Genomic DNA, 15,891 nt, shown 5'->3' with positions numbered 1-15,891 from the left:
TTTTCTTTTTACCAAATAAAGTAACTTCATGCCTAGTTGAGGTACAGGCAGGGGTGACGAGAGCGGGGGGGGGGGGGGGGGGAAGGGGTACTGCAGCCCTGAGTTGAGCGGGGCCCCCAAAACATCTAACATCTGTGTAGATGAAATTAAATGGGAGGGAGTGTGGCCCCAGTGAACATGATCTTCTGGGCCCAGGGTACTAGTACATGTTCTGGTCAGTTTTTAGTTATGATCCTTTACTTGTAGAGATTTCTCTGGGAAGAAAGTTTTTTTTTATACTGTATTGGCCAGAAAACTGCTTCTATGCCCAAGTTGGTAAATATGGGTGGAGATCACAAAATATACCCTCTTATACAACACCTTTCATTGCAGGGAGCCCAAAATACTTGACACATTATAAATGCACAGCACTACTGAAATATGGTCTCTTCTGTGTTGGGGTTGATCAGCCACAGGATAACAAGCATTCAGCATGCCACACCTTTTGTTTGAGGGAAAGGATAAACCTTTTCCAAGTGTAGGCTTCTTGCCCAGCCAGTCATAGTTCTGTCAAAACCCTCAGCCCCGTTTCCCCAGGCATCTTAGATTCATAGATTCCAAGGCCACAAGGGACTATTGTGATGATCTGCTCTGACCTCTTTTATAACACAGCCCATAAAACTTCCCCAAAATAATTCCTAGAGCTTTTCTTATAGAAAAATGTCCAGGCATGGTTTAAGAATAGCCAGTGATAGAGAATCCACCACAACCCTTGGTAAATTGCTCCAATGGTTAATTACAGTCACTGTTAAAAATGTATGCCTTTTTTCCTGTCTGAATTTGTCTAGCTTCAACTTCCAGCCATTGGATGGAGTGGCGTTATACCTTTCTCTGCTAGATTGAAGAACCCATTATCAAATATTTGTTCCATGTGTAGGTACTTTACAGATAGTAATCAAGTCACCCCTTAATCTTGCTCAGCCCGTTCCAATTCCTCTCCTTCCTGCTCCGTGTTTAATCTCTCTCCCCACAATCCTGGCCTCTAGTCACCCCCACACCCCACTGGCTCCTCATCCAGTCTAGTCTCCCTCACCAGGCTCCTCATCAAATCTAAGCTCCCCTCTCCCTCTACTCTTTGTCCTGGCCTCTTTTTGGCTAGCCAGGCAATTCTTTCCCCTGAACCCCGTCAGATTTGTCTCCCCTGTGCCCCATCTCCTTCCCCACCATTCCTCCCCACCAAGTCTGTTTCCCTTCCCTGCTCTTCATCAATCTCAGTTCTTGCCACACATATTACCCTCTCCTTTGTTTGCTGTCTCCATCACCCAGTTCCCAGTCTCCATCTCCGCTCATCAGCCTTCACTCCCAGTCCCTTCCCCCCACCAGGTCTAGCTCTTGTCCCCTCTGTAGTTGAAACACGCAGCTTCTTCCTAAAAAGAAAAGGAGTACTTGTGGCACCTTAGAGACTAACCAGTTTATTTGAGCATGAGCTTTCGTGAGCTACAGCTCACTTCATCGGATGCATAGCATATCGTGGAAACTGGTTAGTCTCTAAGGTGCCACAAGTACTCCTTTTCTTTTTACGAATACAGACTAACACGGCTGTTACTCTGAAGCTTCTTCCTAAACACTGCACAGCAGGGGGGCAGTGGCTTTATGGCCACTGCAAATAACAGTGAAGAAAGTGGACTACCTATAAGTAGGTGAAGTGTTTTGTTTAGCTGTAGTGTGCAAAACAACAATAGTTGCTTCCTAGTATATTAAGGAAATATATACTAGGAAATAGTATATTTCCTGAATGTGAAATTGCTATTAAATCGAATGTATTAATGCGGGTAAATTATTTGTGAAATCATTAGTTATTTGAGAGCATGACTACCTTAATTTTTTTCAGTAATCTTGATTAACTGTTTGGCTTCATACATATGTGTGTATTTATGTATGTCAGTATATGTGTAGGTGTAAATCAGTGTTTTCAACAAAGATCAACTGATATAACCTGTTTCTTTGTTCCATAAACTTTCAATAATAATTTAACATAAGCTCAATTAGTTACCTGCATTGTGGTTTCAAGTAATCCAAAGATGGCTACACTTGTCTTGTTGAATTCCTGGCTTGTTGTTACAGGTCCCTCATGGCCATGATTCAAATTTAGTTCAGCTGTAATTGTTTCCTCACCTAACTTCACCTTTGGGCTAGTTTGAATGGTGTGCTTACTGTCTTTAATGTATGCTTTTAAAATAGCTCTTTACAGTAGAAATTCATAATAGAGGAAAATCATAACTCCAGAGCTGATGTGAAGGGAAAAGAGAAGCAAAATTACAAATATGTACTGTACCAAACAAACACAAAAATAAATGTTGTGCTTTATAGATTAATAGTTTGAAAGGCAAATGTGTGTATTGTGGGGGCAGTGTAGTATGGAAAAATGTATGAAATTTCTGGAAAACTAAATATTATTGGTGAATTTGAAATTAATGTTAGCTATCCATTCTTGCACAGAACGTTTTAAACTCAAATCTGAGGCTGTGCATAAAACAGCTCTTGTCTCTTGTAGCCATTTACAGTGTTAAAAAGGATAATGTATTCTATTAAAATCTTAGGTGAGTTAATATTTTGGTAGTCATTTTAAAATGTATTGTGATTATGGTGTAGCAACGGTTCCAAATTTTTTTATAATACAATATTTAGAGTACAACATTAATTGTAGTATTGTTGTCTTATTATCTAAAGGAGTACATTTTTGAACAACAAGGATAATTTTGTCTTAGCTACATTTTTACTAGATGTCATTGTATGATTGATGCATGGCATCCTTTGGCTGGAAAGATGCTTACATTGAAACTGACAGGTGCCACAAGGTTTATTTAGGACAACCTCAGCCTTGTCCTAGTTAGTTTCATAATGTTTGCCTTATGTATGTTCAACCACTGCATTTCCTGCTTAGAGCCTTGTGTTACACCAATATTACTATCTGTGCTGCCTCAAGTACAAATTGGATGAACAGCCAGTGACACTTTTTCAATATTATTACATTAAACCAAGTGGATTTTGATTGATAACCTAATATTCGACTAATGCAAAACATCAATCATGGCAAGTATATTAATTATTTAATATTGCAGTCTAATTCAGAAATCGATGTGCTGCATGAGGGGAAGGGAAACTCACTGTTCCCAGAAGACTTAAGACAGAACGATTTGAAAAAAATAACAACCCCTCCTCCCACAAAACCCTGCTGTACTCTTGTGTGTTAGGTCGATACAAATCTTTATTCATTTGCCAATAATCTCTTCCCATTTTCCACTTCAGGACCATTTTATCAATTTTGAGACCTATAATTGAATTAAGTCTGCTTTCAGCACAGGGCAAACGGAGTTGCACAAATATTGATGAAGTCATGACAGGGACAGCACAGGAGACAGACCACTAAAGAGGACAGGTTTTATACCGTTAGCTGGAAGCTTCCTACATCAGTGTCTTGGATCCTGCTTCTCAGTAAATTAAGTTCATTAGGATCTTTAGCACCACAGAAAAAATATATAGGACTTCATTTCTATCTAAATAATATGTGATCTTGTAGAGGAAGTTTTGGTTATAAAAAAAAAAATAGCATAAGAGAAGTCCAACTTTTTCTGTGACTTCATTTAAGATGAATTTGAAGAGAACAAGTATCCTTAGTATACATACTGAAACCTTTGTCAAAATTATAAAGTAATACTTTAGTTTCATATAGAAGAGCCTAACATTATTAACACCAAATAATTTACAAAAAGGAATACAAAATTAACTTTGTATATTAACATTTGTGTTTTTTGTGTGAGACTACTGTAATGTCAAATGCTAGTAACTAGAAAATGTAAAATGTCTTAAATAAAAGGAGATTGCATAATTACTGGAGTATTCAAAAGTAACATTAGGTTGGATGTATTTAAAATCATATTTCCGTCAATATTTTTGTATTTGTAACTCTTTAAACCTGTTTTATTATGTTTTGTGAGTTAGCAAAATAGAAAGGGCTGATGCTTACCATCTCAAAGGAATGAGGGTTTTTTTGTTTGTTTTGCCATTTGTGGTTTTATATGTCTGAGTAATTGTTGAAAAAGAATATTCTACGCATAGGTAAACACTGTTATATGACCCAGGAATTAATTGCTTGGAATGTCATTTTTTCCTGTTTGGCATCAACAGAAAGGGATAGTTAAGTTTAGAAACAGATTTAATGTTGAATGTAAGAAAGCAGAAACTGGCTGTCATCACTGAGTGTGTTTTTTGGAAATGCCAGAGAGAAGGCATCTTATCCTGTTCACTTCACTCAGCTGGGCAAATTGTTTATCCTTGTCCAGCTTGGCAAACTAGCATTGTATCTATGCACAGCAGTATGCATTAAGGATTAAGTTTTCAGTTTAAATTTTTCTTGCCTTAGTGTCTTCAGTTTCTCATTGGTCCTTCTTTGCAACCTTCCAATTTTTGTGCTTTTGTTTGTTTTTCCTTATTTTTTCTATCTGTGCATTAGAATTTTGCAACTGATGTGAACAGAAATATGTAAAGTTCTAGCATTCCTGCCATCATCTAGTTAATTAATGTATGGTTAATTAATTATCCCCCTTGTTTATGAACGATCAGAACATTTGTTAACAAAGTTCTGGTAGAGGGAGCTCAGACGGGCACTGCACATGGATTTTGATGTGATAGTACTAAATTTTGTTTGTTTTTAAAATTTTCTATGAAGCAGTGGTGCTTTTTGTATAAAATAATTTTTTGGATTGGTACAGTGGTTCTCAAACTTTTTGTATTGGTGACCCCTTTCACACAGCAAACCTCTGAGTGCGACCCTCCTTATAAGTTAAAACACATTTCTTATATTTAATATTATTTTAAATGCTAAATTCACAACCTTATTGTTTAAAATGAATTTACCTTTTCTCACTGCTTTTCAGTTAAGACCTAAAACACATTTTTATTGAATTAAGCATTAAAGTTTTTTAAAAAATAGTTACTGTTTAATATTGGGGTGTGAAGAAACTTGGCCAATATCACTTTTCACAGCAGACTTAGCTCTCCATCGCCACCCTTACTTCTGTGCTGCTGCTAGCTGCAGTGCTGCATTCAGAGTTGGGTGGCTCATGACCCCCCACATAATAACCTCGGGACCCCCTGGATTAGTAGGATCTGGGTGCCTGGATTATAACAATTGTAAGGAAAGTAAAATTTTGGAGTTTAAGTAGGTAGATAGTCTTGGCTTTAATGAGACTGTTTGTTTTTTCCCTTGTGTTTTTAATAGTCAAGATGTAAAAGTTAAGAACATTAGAAAGATAGCCAAGAATTTACATGACTTTCTTGTGACGTTTTTTGGGTTAAACATAAATCATTATAGACAAGGGTTTAGCAACTATTTACAACTTCTGTTCTTGTGTTACAGGGACTCTGGAAACATCAAAGCTGGATTAGAACATCTGGTAAGTTCTAATTTTCTCTTGAACATTTGCATCATCTTTGATATCTGCATTCCAAATGAACACTTTTGAATGAGCTTTGAATACCTTGAATTGAGAAAGTCAACCATTTCCCAGAGGGTCAGCTTACTGTTATTATGTGAAGGCACTTACATTTTCATTTATCTTATGGTTTCAAGGGAATTTTAATTTTTTTAAATTACTTTTTTTGATGTAGAGATGAAATAAAATGGACTACAATCCTTGGATTGATGATTGCCTTAATTATAAACAAAAATTGTTTGGTGTTGGATTTTTGGCATATCCTGATCTAAAACCAACAAACTTGTGTTTAAAAAAAAAAAATCAAATATTGCATGCATAAATATGGTATGTTTTAGTAATTTGAAGTCTTTGAAAGAAGTGCACAGCTTTGTTTTTTTCTGTTGTCTTTTCCTTATGAATAATGTATTGATTTAAATTCCATTCAGTGCTACAATATAAAATAATAAAGATGCAAAATATTTTTTGATTTAAGTAAACATATTCAAACCATAAGTGAAAGCGAGACATACACAGCATTAAAAACTAATCAGTTGATCAAAACTGAAAATCCAGTATTATTACAAGTGCAAAATTAATCAAGATTAGTATATTAATGTCAGTGATCATCAGAACACTAAGCATTTCATCTAAATTGATCATTTTAAGTCATGGGCTGGGTGATGGTTACATCTAAATGTTCAATAGTACACTTTCTACTCTAAATATAGTGTGAGAACTTTTGAGATTTAAGTCTTCATTTATGTATACAGAAAACAATTTATACTGTTGTACTCTGCCATGAAACATAAAAGGATGTAATTATCACTGCCGAATGCAAGTGATTTTTAGCAGTTGCTCATCGTTTCCTCATGTATTTTCACATTCTCAAATGTGGGTAACCATTTAGGAAAGTGTGAGTTTTGTAGAAGCTTGTGTACCATGCTCTTCCTGTGTATTTCCAGGAGAGAGAGGACCTGGACCATGTATGGCACAGTTGTCAACTGTCTCTTTTCTATTGGTGGGATGATAAGAACTCCATCCCTACTTGTATTCTGAATTTGCACGTAATTGAACTAGTTGGTTATGTCTAAATATTGAGTTGAGAAATGGATCATGCAGGCTAGTTGAACCTCTTAAATAATTTTTTTAAAATGTTTCATTCCTCTAGTGTTGTCAGGTTGCTGTAATCTAATGGGTTCAGAGACAGCTTCTAATGCATTATAAAGATGCTGTTGTCCTGACAGATGACCATGGCTGGTACTTTTTTCTAACTTGGGAATAGTATGATAGCTGAAAATGCAGGTGTGATTTATAATGTCACCTCAAACCATCAGGTTAAGCAAGGAGAGACTGAATGGTTTTCTAGGAGCCTCTGAAAAAAGAGGAGTCTGGCTCACTGGCACAAGCACTGTACTCTAGTATAGTGGTTCTCAACCTTTCCAGACTACTGTGCCCTTTTCAGGAGTCTGATTTGTCTTGTGTAGCCCCAAGTTTCACCTCACTTGAAAACTACTTGCTTACAAAATAAGACATAAAAATAAAAAAGTGTCATAACATACTGTTACTGAAAAATTGCTGGTTTCAGAGTAACAGCCGTGTTAGTCTGTATTCGCAAAAAGAAAAGGAGTACTTGTGGCACCTTAGAGACTAACCAATTTATTTGAGCATGAAGTGAGCTGTAGTTCACGAAAGCTTATGCTCAAATAAATTGGTTAGTCTCTAAGGTGCCACAAGTACTCCTTTTTTTTTTTTTTTTTTTGAAAAATTGCTCTCTCTCATTTTTACCATATAATTATAAAATAAATCAATTGGAATATAAATGCTGTACTTACATTTCAATGTATAGTATATAGAGCAGTATAAACAAGTCGTTGTCTGTATGAAATTTTAGTTTGTGCTGACTTCTCTAGTGCTTTCTATGTAGCCTGTTGTAAAACTAGGCAGATATCTAGATGAGTTGATGTACACCCCGGAAGACCTCTGTGTATCCTCAGAGGTATGTGTAGTGCTGGTTGAGAACCACTTCTCTAGTGGTAAATTCACTGGAAAGATAATCTCTGGAAGTTCTCAGCACCAAAAGATCATTGGTATAAGTACATACCATATTTTTTAATAAAAGCTTGTCTTCATCAGATACATTTATTCTCTTGTGCTCCTATAAAGGAATTGACAAAAGCCTCCATACTTAGTTAGGAACTCTTTTAATAATTTTGGAAAAACAGCTATTGTACGTGCATGTGCAAACACAGAAACTGATTTTGCAAGATATATAGGGATTTGTGTTATGTATTGAAAGCAGGATTCATACTAGAAAGGGTTTTTTACATCCTATATTTATGGTCAGACAACTTCATGCAAGCCTATTTACTTGACCTCCAACAGATGGTAGGCACATTTGCAAGAAAAATTAGTCATTTGATTATAGCAAACTCACCCTGCTGTTTTTTTTTTTAAAGACTATTTCCAAATACCTCTAAGGGAATCACTGCCCATACTTTTAAAAAAAAACAAAAAAAAAACAACCCTGATATTGAAAAGAGAAGAAAATACTTTGCAATGATTAGATAGACTGTTTTTAATCCCTTGACTTTTAAAAATGAAATGGTGCCCATGTTAGTTGTGGTGTAATCTTCACTCTTCCTTTAAAAAAAAAAAAAGCAGTACTAGTGGCACCTTAGAGACTAACCAATTTATTTGAGCATAAGTTTTCGTGAGCTACAGCTCACTTCATGGAGTGAGCTGTAGCTCACGAAAGCTTATGCTCAAATAAATTGGTTAGTCTCTAAGGTGCCACTAGTACTCCTTTTCTTTTTGCGAATACAGACTACACGGCTGCTACTCTGAAACTCTTCCTTTAAATGCACATTCCTTTCATCCATATACTTTTCACCACCTTATTCATATGGTTGCAACCTATCTCGGTACTTCATGTATTTCTGTGATGCCTGCCACCTTGGTATCTAATCTCTAGCTCTGCAACTGATTGAATTACGTAAAGTAGAATATCTTTTCCAGAAATATGTGAAAAATATTGTAGGTCATCATTTGAAAATATTTTCCAATTTAAAAAGAGTAGCTGTTGTCATGAATTGAAGAAAATTAATATTTTAGACTTCACACGCATACATCAGTTAGTTATTTCTGTGGTATGATGTTTTGAGGTGCAAGTACTATTCAAATTATGGCTGTCTCTCCGAGTGAACTCCTTAGAGAGCTTGACAGAAATATTGCCTGCACCCTCGTGGGAATTGCCCTCTAGTGTGCCTCGAGCTACAGGGTTAGTGTGATCAGGATGCTCTGTCCTGTTCCCATAAAAGGCTGAATCACTTCTAAGGTCTGAAGAATTTTTCTTAACAGTATGAAAAAAAGGGAAAATCTGTACACATACCTTTTTAATTAAGAGAATTAGTGATTCATAGTACACTTATTTAAAACATAATTGTCATTTTATAAATTACTTTTGGATAGTTCTTCAAGTTACAAAATTAAATAAGTTGTAGAAACCTCAGCATAGAAAGTGAGTAGATGATGTTTGCAACTCGCTATGGTCTTGTTTTCTAATAATGTAGTTATGCTAAAAAAAAAAACCCGTGGAGCCATGAGTAGTTTTTTTCAACAAAGAGATCCCATTTGTGCCTTTCATATTGTATAACATTTCAGAGTGATGACCTACTTGTTCTTGTGGTCAAACAATACAGTCTGAGTGTTTTAAGTGTTGACGTGCACCTTGTCATTAATAGCTTGTTTAGCCCATGAGTAGCTTGCATGAATATAGTTATTGCATGCTAGCCATGTTGTTGTATATTAATCAATAAATATTAACAGGAATGATGATAAACTCTTCCCAGGCTGGCTAGATGGATCTGTGCATGGCTATGCAAATAAAACAATTGTTCACTATTTAAATTTATGGTCAAATAGCTGATAGGTTACATTACAACTAAGATAGAGCTGTTCTGCCACTGAGTTGTAGTTTCTAGATTAAAACTGTTTAATTGTTATGGTTTTGTTTTAAAAAAAATCCTATTATTCAAGCATAGGGCGTGAATCTCAGTTTTTTGCTCAGTGATGTTTCGCCCTTAACTTACCGTTTTTTGTAACTCAATGCTATTATTGACTCTGAAAGTGTGATTCATGAAGCTGGTCACCATCTTGTATTTCCTTCATGGGAGGGAATCCAGGGGGCTACTTTAAAAGTTTTATTTTCATTTCAAATTTACTATAAAGTCTGTATAGTCCTTAAGAGAAGAGAAACTTACAGATTTGGAAGCTAGTCAAGTGACAGCCTGATTTCTTCTTCCTGAAAGTTTATGATGGTGTCAATAGGGTCCTAAAACACATCATTATCGGCATGTCTCATTGGATGGCAGTATAGGAGGTATAGGCTCTGAGATCAACATATGATGTACTTGTATCTGTAGGACGTATTAATCTATCTGAAAAAAATGTTGTTTCTCTAGATATCTGATGCAATCAAGTGGATTAGGTTTCATCGGATTTACAAAAATATAATAGTCATACTTCGACTAACGTACAGTATTTATTTTTAATTACCTAAATGTATTGAACGTATGAAAATACTTGGGCTTTAGTTTAGTCTAGTATTTTTCAACTAATTAGAGGCATGCAGATGTCCAGTATCGCCCCCATCATGTTATGAATCCTATTCACAGCAATACTTGGAAACAGTATGATAACTGTACAAAGGAAGATGAGCCTCTTAACTGCACTTCCTTGCATTATATAAACTTAGCCTACCAAAGAGACCTCTCCAAAGAACCTCTGAGCTGTTAACTATTCAGTGACACTCTTCTCTTGTGGCCTGATCCAAAGTCCACTGAATTCAATGGTAGACTTTCCATTGATTGAATTAGCTTTTTTTCAGACTCTTGGTGATTATGGAACCAATATCCTAGAATGATGAGTAAATGAGTAGGTCACAGTGCTTAAATGAGTTGCTGGCTTTCTCATGATCGGTAAAATGGAGATGCTAACTACTTGTGTTAACTAACAATCAGTTGCCACTCTTCACATGAATAGTGATGTTAACCCTAGCACCCTGACTAATTTCCATACTAGCCAATTATATTCTGCTAGCTTGAATTCTCCCTCAGTTGTATAAGAGCAGGACTGTTTGAAAGTTTTCTGTTGCAGCTGTTTTTTATAGAAAATTGGGTTTTTGATTGAAATAAATCTTTTGTGAGAAATGTCTGTTTTCCACAAAAGAAGAACTTTTTATTGGGGGGAAAAAACGGAGTGCACAAAATCTGAAAAATTTTTACCTGGAAATGCTGCTGCTGCTATGCTTCATGGGAGTTGTAGTTTGGGTGCTTCATTTCCCTCATTCTCTTCTATGGACTGGGTTCCCTGGCCAGACTACATCTCTCAAGATACATCATGCTGCAGTCTCAGGAAAAAGGTAGAAACATGGTATATCACGGGAGATGTAGTCTGGCCTGGAAACTCAGGCTTTAGAGGAGAATTAGGATGTGGGACAGCCAAACTGTCCCTGAAGCTCTGTGGTGGTATTTCTGGATAGACATTTTCAGGTTTTGGTGAATAATTTGACCCCAAAAGTCAAAATTTTCTGTGGGGATGGGAGGAGGGAACCACATTTTCAAACTAGCTCTGTAAATAAGGTATTCTTCACTTCCTATTATAAACTGCTATAGAGTTGTGCTGTGCACATAATACGCCAGTACTAAAACATCCTTGGAATTTCTTAACATTATAAATGACTCTTTCTTAACTCAAAAAAGTATTGCAGCCAATTTGGAGGAATTCTTTAGACCGTGTCCCAGCAGATAAACCAGAACTGATCATAGATTTAAAAATTAATGGTATTTTAGGTACAAGTGATCATGACTAAGTCTATGTTTTAGTCAGATATTTTTAGTAAAAGTCATGGACAGGTCATGAGCAGTAAACAAAAATTCATGGCCTGTGATCTGTGCATGACTTTTACTATATACCCCTGACTAAAACTTGGGAGGTGGCTCAGGGGTGGTTGGCTGTGGGGGTGGCCCAGGGGACATGTCCGGCGGGTGCCATGGGTGCTCGGGGTGGGGGGAGTGGGCTAGGGCAGGGGTTGGTAGGGGCTGGGGCAGGTTCCCTACCTGGCTCCTGGGAAGCGGGGACCTCCAGCTCCTAGCTCCACGTGTTGCCTTCGTTCCACCCCAAGCCCTGGTTCTGCAGCTCCCATTGGCTGGGAACTTCAGCCAATGGGAGCTAAGGGGGCGGTGCCTGCACCTGTGAGCAGAGGCAGCACGTGGAGCTAGGAGCTGAGGGAGGGGAGATCCTCTTGGCCTTCCGGGGAGCCGCCACCCCGCACCCCAATCCCCAGCCCTGAGGGCCCCCCTGCAACTTCTGCTGCTGGGGGGAGAGAGTGGGGAGCCCGAGACTGCCCCAGCAGCAGCCGGTGTGACTGGCCCAGGGGCTGCCCAAGCTGCTCAGGTGGCTCCCGGGCCAGCCGCACAGACTGCTGCAGAAGTCACAGAGGTCACGGAATATGTGACTTCCGTGACCTCTGTGACAAACACGGAGCCTTAATCATGACTTGATCACATTTATAATGTGCAAGCAGAATGAAGTCCAGATCAGTAATATATATACTTGGTGCTTTAATGGTGCCCAACTTCACAAAGCTAAAAACAATTATGTGTCAAATGAGCTGGGAGGAAGAATTTAATTAGAAAAATGTGAATGATATTTGGAAATAAATTAAGAACACCTTACTAGAGGCCCAGAAAGCCACAATCCTACAATTGAGGAAGAAGGCCAGACTGGTTAAAATCTAACCTGGTTTAGAGTGGAAATGAGGGCAGCTGTAAAAATATATAACAGATGGAAGAAGAGGGAAGTTAATAGAAATGAATAGAAATCAGAAGTTAGAAATGTAGAAAGTTGGTAAGGGAAGCAAAGGGTTACAAGGCGAAACCTTTGGCGAGTAGAGTTAAGGACAATAAGGAGTTTCTTAAGTATGTTAAGTATGTTTCTTAAGTAGGAACAAAAAGAATCCTGACAATGGTGTGGTAGAATTATCAATAATAATCAAAAAAGGCAGCAGTGTCTAATGTATATTTCTGTTCTGTATTTGGGGGAAAAACAGATGATGTAGTCTGATCATATGGTGATGATACCACTCATTCCATTCCACTAGTCTCTTAGGAGGATGCTAAATAGCAGGTGCTAAAGTTAAACATTTTAAAATCGTCAGTTCTAGATAACTTGCATTAAGAGTTTTAAAAAAGCTGTCTGAGAGACTCACTGGACCATTAATGTTCATTTTCAGTAAGTCTTGGGGCACTGGGGAATTTCCAGAAGACTGAAAGAAAGCCAACATTTTGCCATTTTTTAAAAAGGGTAAACAGGCCTATGATTACCAGAGTTATCCCGTTAGCTTGACGTTGATCCTTAGCAAGATAATAGAGTGGCTGATATGGGACTTGATTAATAAAAAATTAGAGGAGGATAATGTAATTAATGCAAATCAATATGGGTTTATGGAAAACAGATCCTGTTAAACTAACTTGATATCTTTTTTGATTAGATTGCAAGTTGGATAAGGGTAATAGTGTTGATGTAATAATTTTTTGTAAGTCATTTGACTTGGTACAGCACAACATTTCAATTAGGAAACTTGAATTATATAAAATTAACATGGCATACATGGCTGAATTAAAAGCTGGCTAACTGACAGATCTCAAAATGTAATTGTAAACAGGGAATCATCAACAAGTATTTTTCCAGTGAGATTCTGCAGGGATTGGTCCTATGTTATTTAACATTTTTATCAATGATCTGGAAGCAAAATATAAAATCAGCACTGTTAGAATTTTCAGATGACACAAAAATTGGAGGTAGAGGTAAATAATGGAGAGGATAGGATCACTGATCTGGATTGCTTGATAAACTGGGTCCAAGCAGTGTGCATTTTAATACAGCTAAATGTAAAGGTATCCGTTAGGAGCAAATTGTGTAGCCATTCTTACAGGATGGGGGACTCTATCCCGGGAAGTAGTGACTCTGGAAAAGATTTGGGGGTCATGGTGGATATTTAATTACACATGAATTCCCAATGTGATACTGTAGCCAACAAGAGTTAATGTGATCCTGGAATGCATAAACAGGAGAATCTCCAGTAGAAGCAGAGAGGTTATTTTACATCTGTATTTGGCACTGGTGCAGTTGCTGCTGGAATACTGTGTCCAGTTCTGGTGCCCACAATTCAAGAAGGATGTTGATAAATTGGAGAGGATTCAGAGAAGAACCATGAGAATGGTTAAAGGATTAGAAAACATACCTTATAGTGACAGAGTCAAGGATCTCAATTTATTTATTTTAACAAAGAGAAGGTCGAGGGATGACTAGATTACGGTCTATAAATATCTACTTGGGGAACAAATATTTTAAAAAGGCTCTTCAACCTAGCAGAAAAAAGTATAATACAATACTATGGCTGGAAGTTGAAACTAGACAAATTCAGACTAGATATAAGGTGTAAATTTTTAATGGCGAGAGTAACTAACCAATGGAACAATTTACCAAGGGTTGTATTGGATTCTCCATCACTGACAATTTTAAAATCAAGATTGGATGCTTTCTAAAGATACTCTCTAGGAATCATTTTGGGGAAGTTATATGGCGTGTGCTGTACTGGGGGTCAAATTGGATGATCACAGTGATCTTATGGCCTTCGTATCTATTAATATTATACCCTAAATTCAGCTGGATTTCAGTAGTAGACCCCTGTGTAGCACTGTATTTCTGGTAAAGTTTGTAAAGTCTCTTCAGGAAGAAAGGTGCTTTATATATACCGGTATGTAAAATAAAAGCTTAAAGTGCTATTTCAGGTTTATGCTATATGAATACTGGTGAGAGGCAACTAGAACTTGACAAAAATCTCTACACGTGAGTATGAAAAGTATGAGAATATTTGATCAGGGACACAAGTTTAGAACAGCAAAAAAGAGACATCAGGAAAGCGTGAGCAAGATCAGGATAATTTGGAGTGGTGTGAAGGAGCATTTGGAGCAATATACTTTTATGGGGAAAGAAACACAAGCATAGAAAGTCAAGTTGGGGTGGGAAATGAGCATGAATCTATGCATTTTTAGAAATATTTCTAGGTAACCAAAAAATGGCCAAACTGATGAAGAGAATTGGGTGCTGTGTGGTTCTGGGGATATCATAACCTGTTTAAACTTTGCTCTTGTGGTTTATGACGTCACCAAAACCATCTGAGGTTTTTATATCCTTGTAAATCCCTATCATTCATGACTCTCACTTATTCTGCATACAGTTCATGAATTTTTACATACCTGGCGGTTTGCTTACATAAGTTATTTAAAAAGTTTAGTTTGCTATTTGATACAGTAAATACTCAAGTCTTCAACTTGTTTTGTTCACTTATTAGTTCTTTTCCTTAAGATTTTCTTTGTTACAACATAAAAGATATGTTATAGAAGCAATTCCTGTTGGAGATGTTGGTGTAAAAATACATGCACTGTTAACATCTTCCTGACAGGATTATGTTGTTACTTTTTTTGCTTTTGGTTTGTAAGAAGGTTGAACAGATTCAGACAAACCTCAGGTGTGATCCTTTTATAAAATTGTCTTAAATTACAATTTACTCTAAACGGTAATTCTTATGTGTCTTTTAATTCTGAAAATATTCCAGTTAATTTCTACTATGTAGATTGTGTCACACAAGTATTTATGTAGACACATGCTACATTATAGTTAATGGACTAAATTCTGCCCTTGAATCTGTTTGCATAGCTCCCATTAAAATCTGTGGTTGGTGTGTGTGCGCAACTGAGGGCATTACTGTTATGTCTAGGCAAAAAATACCCTCATACTTGTATTGATAGTCTGAGACTAGTAGCAGTAAAAGGGAGAAAAAAACTGTCCTTGATTAAAAATAGAGTCTGAAATTATGGTGTATAAACCCTAAAATTCAGCTTTAGATATAAGGGAAATAAAATTTTACATGTATAAAATATTTTAAAAGACGTGAAAAAGGTTTCTAAAGTAGTTTTTCTCTCCTATGTGGCATATGAATAATCATTTTAGGGATGGTCTTCATAACATACTCCCTCTCTTGAAGAATGTAGCAATCACAAACTCATGCTGATAAAACGCTTAACATCATGCCACGCTTCCATGTATGTAAATAATTATTCCTGATTAAAATATGCACACATGTCCAGATCTGAAGACTGGGCATGTTTTTTCGGTCAGCTTCAATTTTGAAGACTCTTTCCTAGTTTTTGAAAAATGCAAATTTTGAATGTGTGTATGTGGCGTTGGAGTCTTTATTTTGTTTTCAAAGTAGCATCTGCACAAGAATATGCTTGAGATTATTTATCAAGTAATTGTGGAAGTATAATTTGACTCATTTTTCAAAATACAGGGACATAAAAATATTAAATGC

At 36.8% G+C, this 15,891-nt stretch overlaps 1 protein-coding gene across 2 annotated transcripts in view; it reads left to right on the top strand.

Moving 5' to 3' along the window:
- Positions 1–15,891, top strand: part of RSRC1 (arginine and serine rich coiled-coil 1) — a 348,720-nt gene that overhangs the window by 133,608 nt on the left and 199,221 nt on the right. For both annotated transcript variants that reach the window (XM_037908129.2, XM_037908127.2), the window contains one exon: positions 5,399–5,435. In XM_037908129.2, coding sequence (XP_037764057.1) covers positions 5,399–5,435 — 37 coding nt within the window. The remainder of the gene's footprint in view (positions 1–5,398; positions 5,436–15,891) is intronic.

Source organism: Chelonia mydas, chromosome 9 (assembly GCF_015237465.2).
Source record: "Chelonia mydas isolate rCheMyd1 chromosome 9, rCheMyd1.pri.v2, whole genome shotgun sequence".
Lineage (NCBI taxonomy): Eukaryota > Metazoa > Chordata > Testudines > Cheloniidae > Chelonia > Chelonia mydas.
Note: the sequence above shows the minus strand (reverse complement) of the source record. Positions and strands in the feature narration are given on the sequence as shown.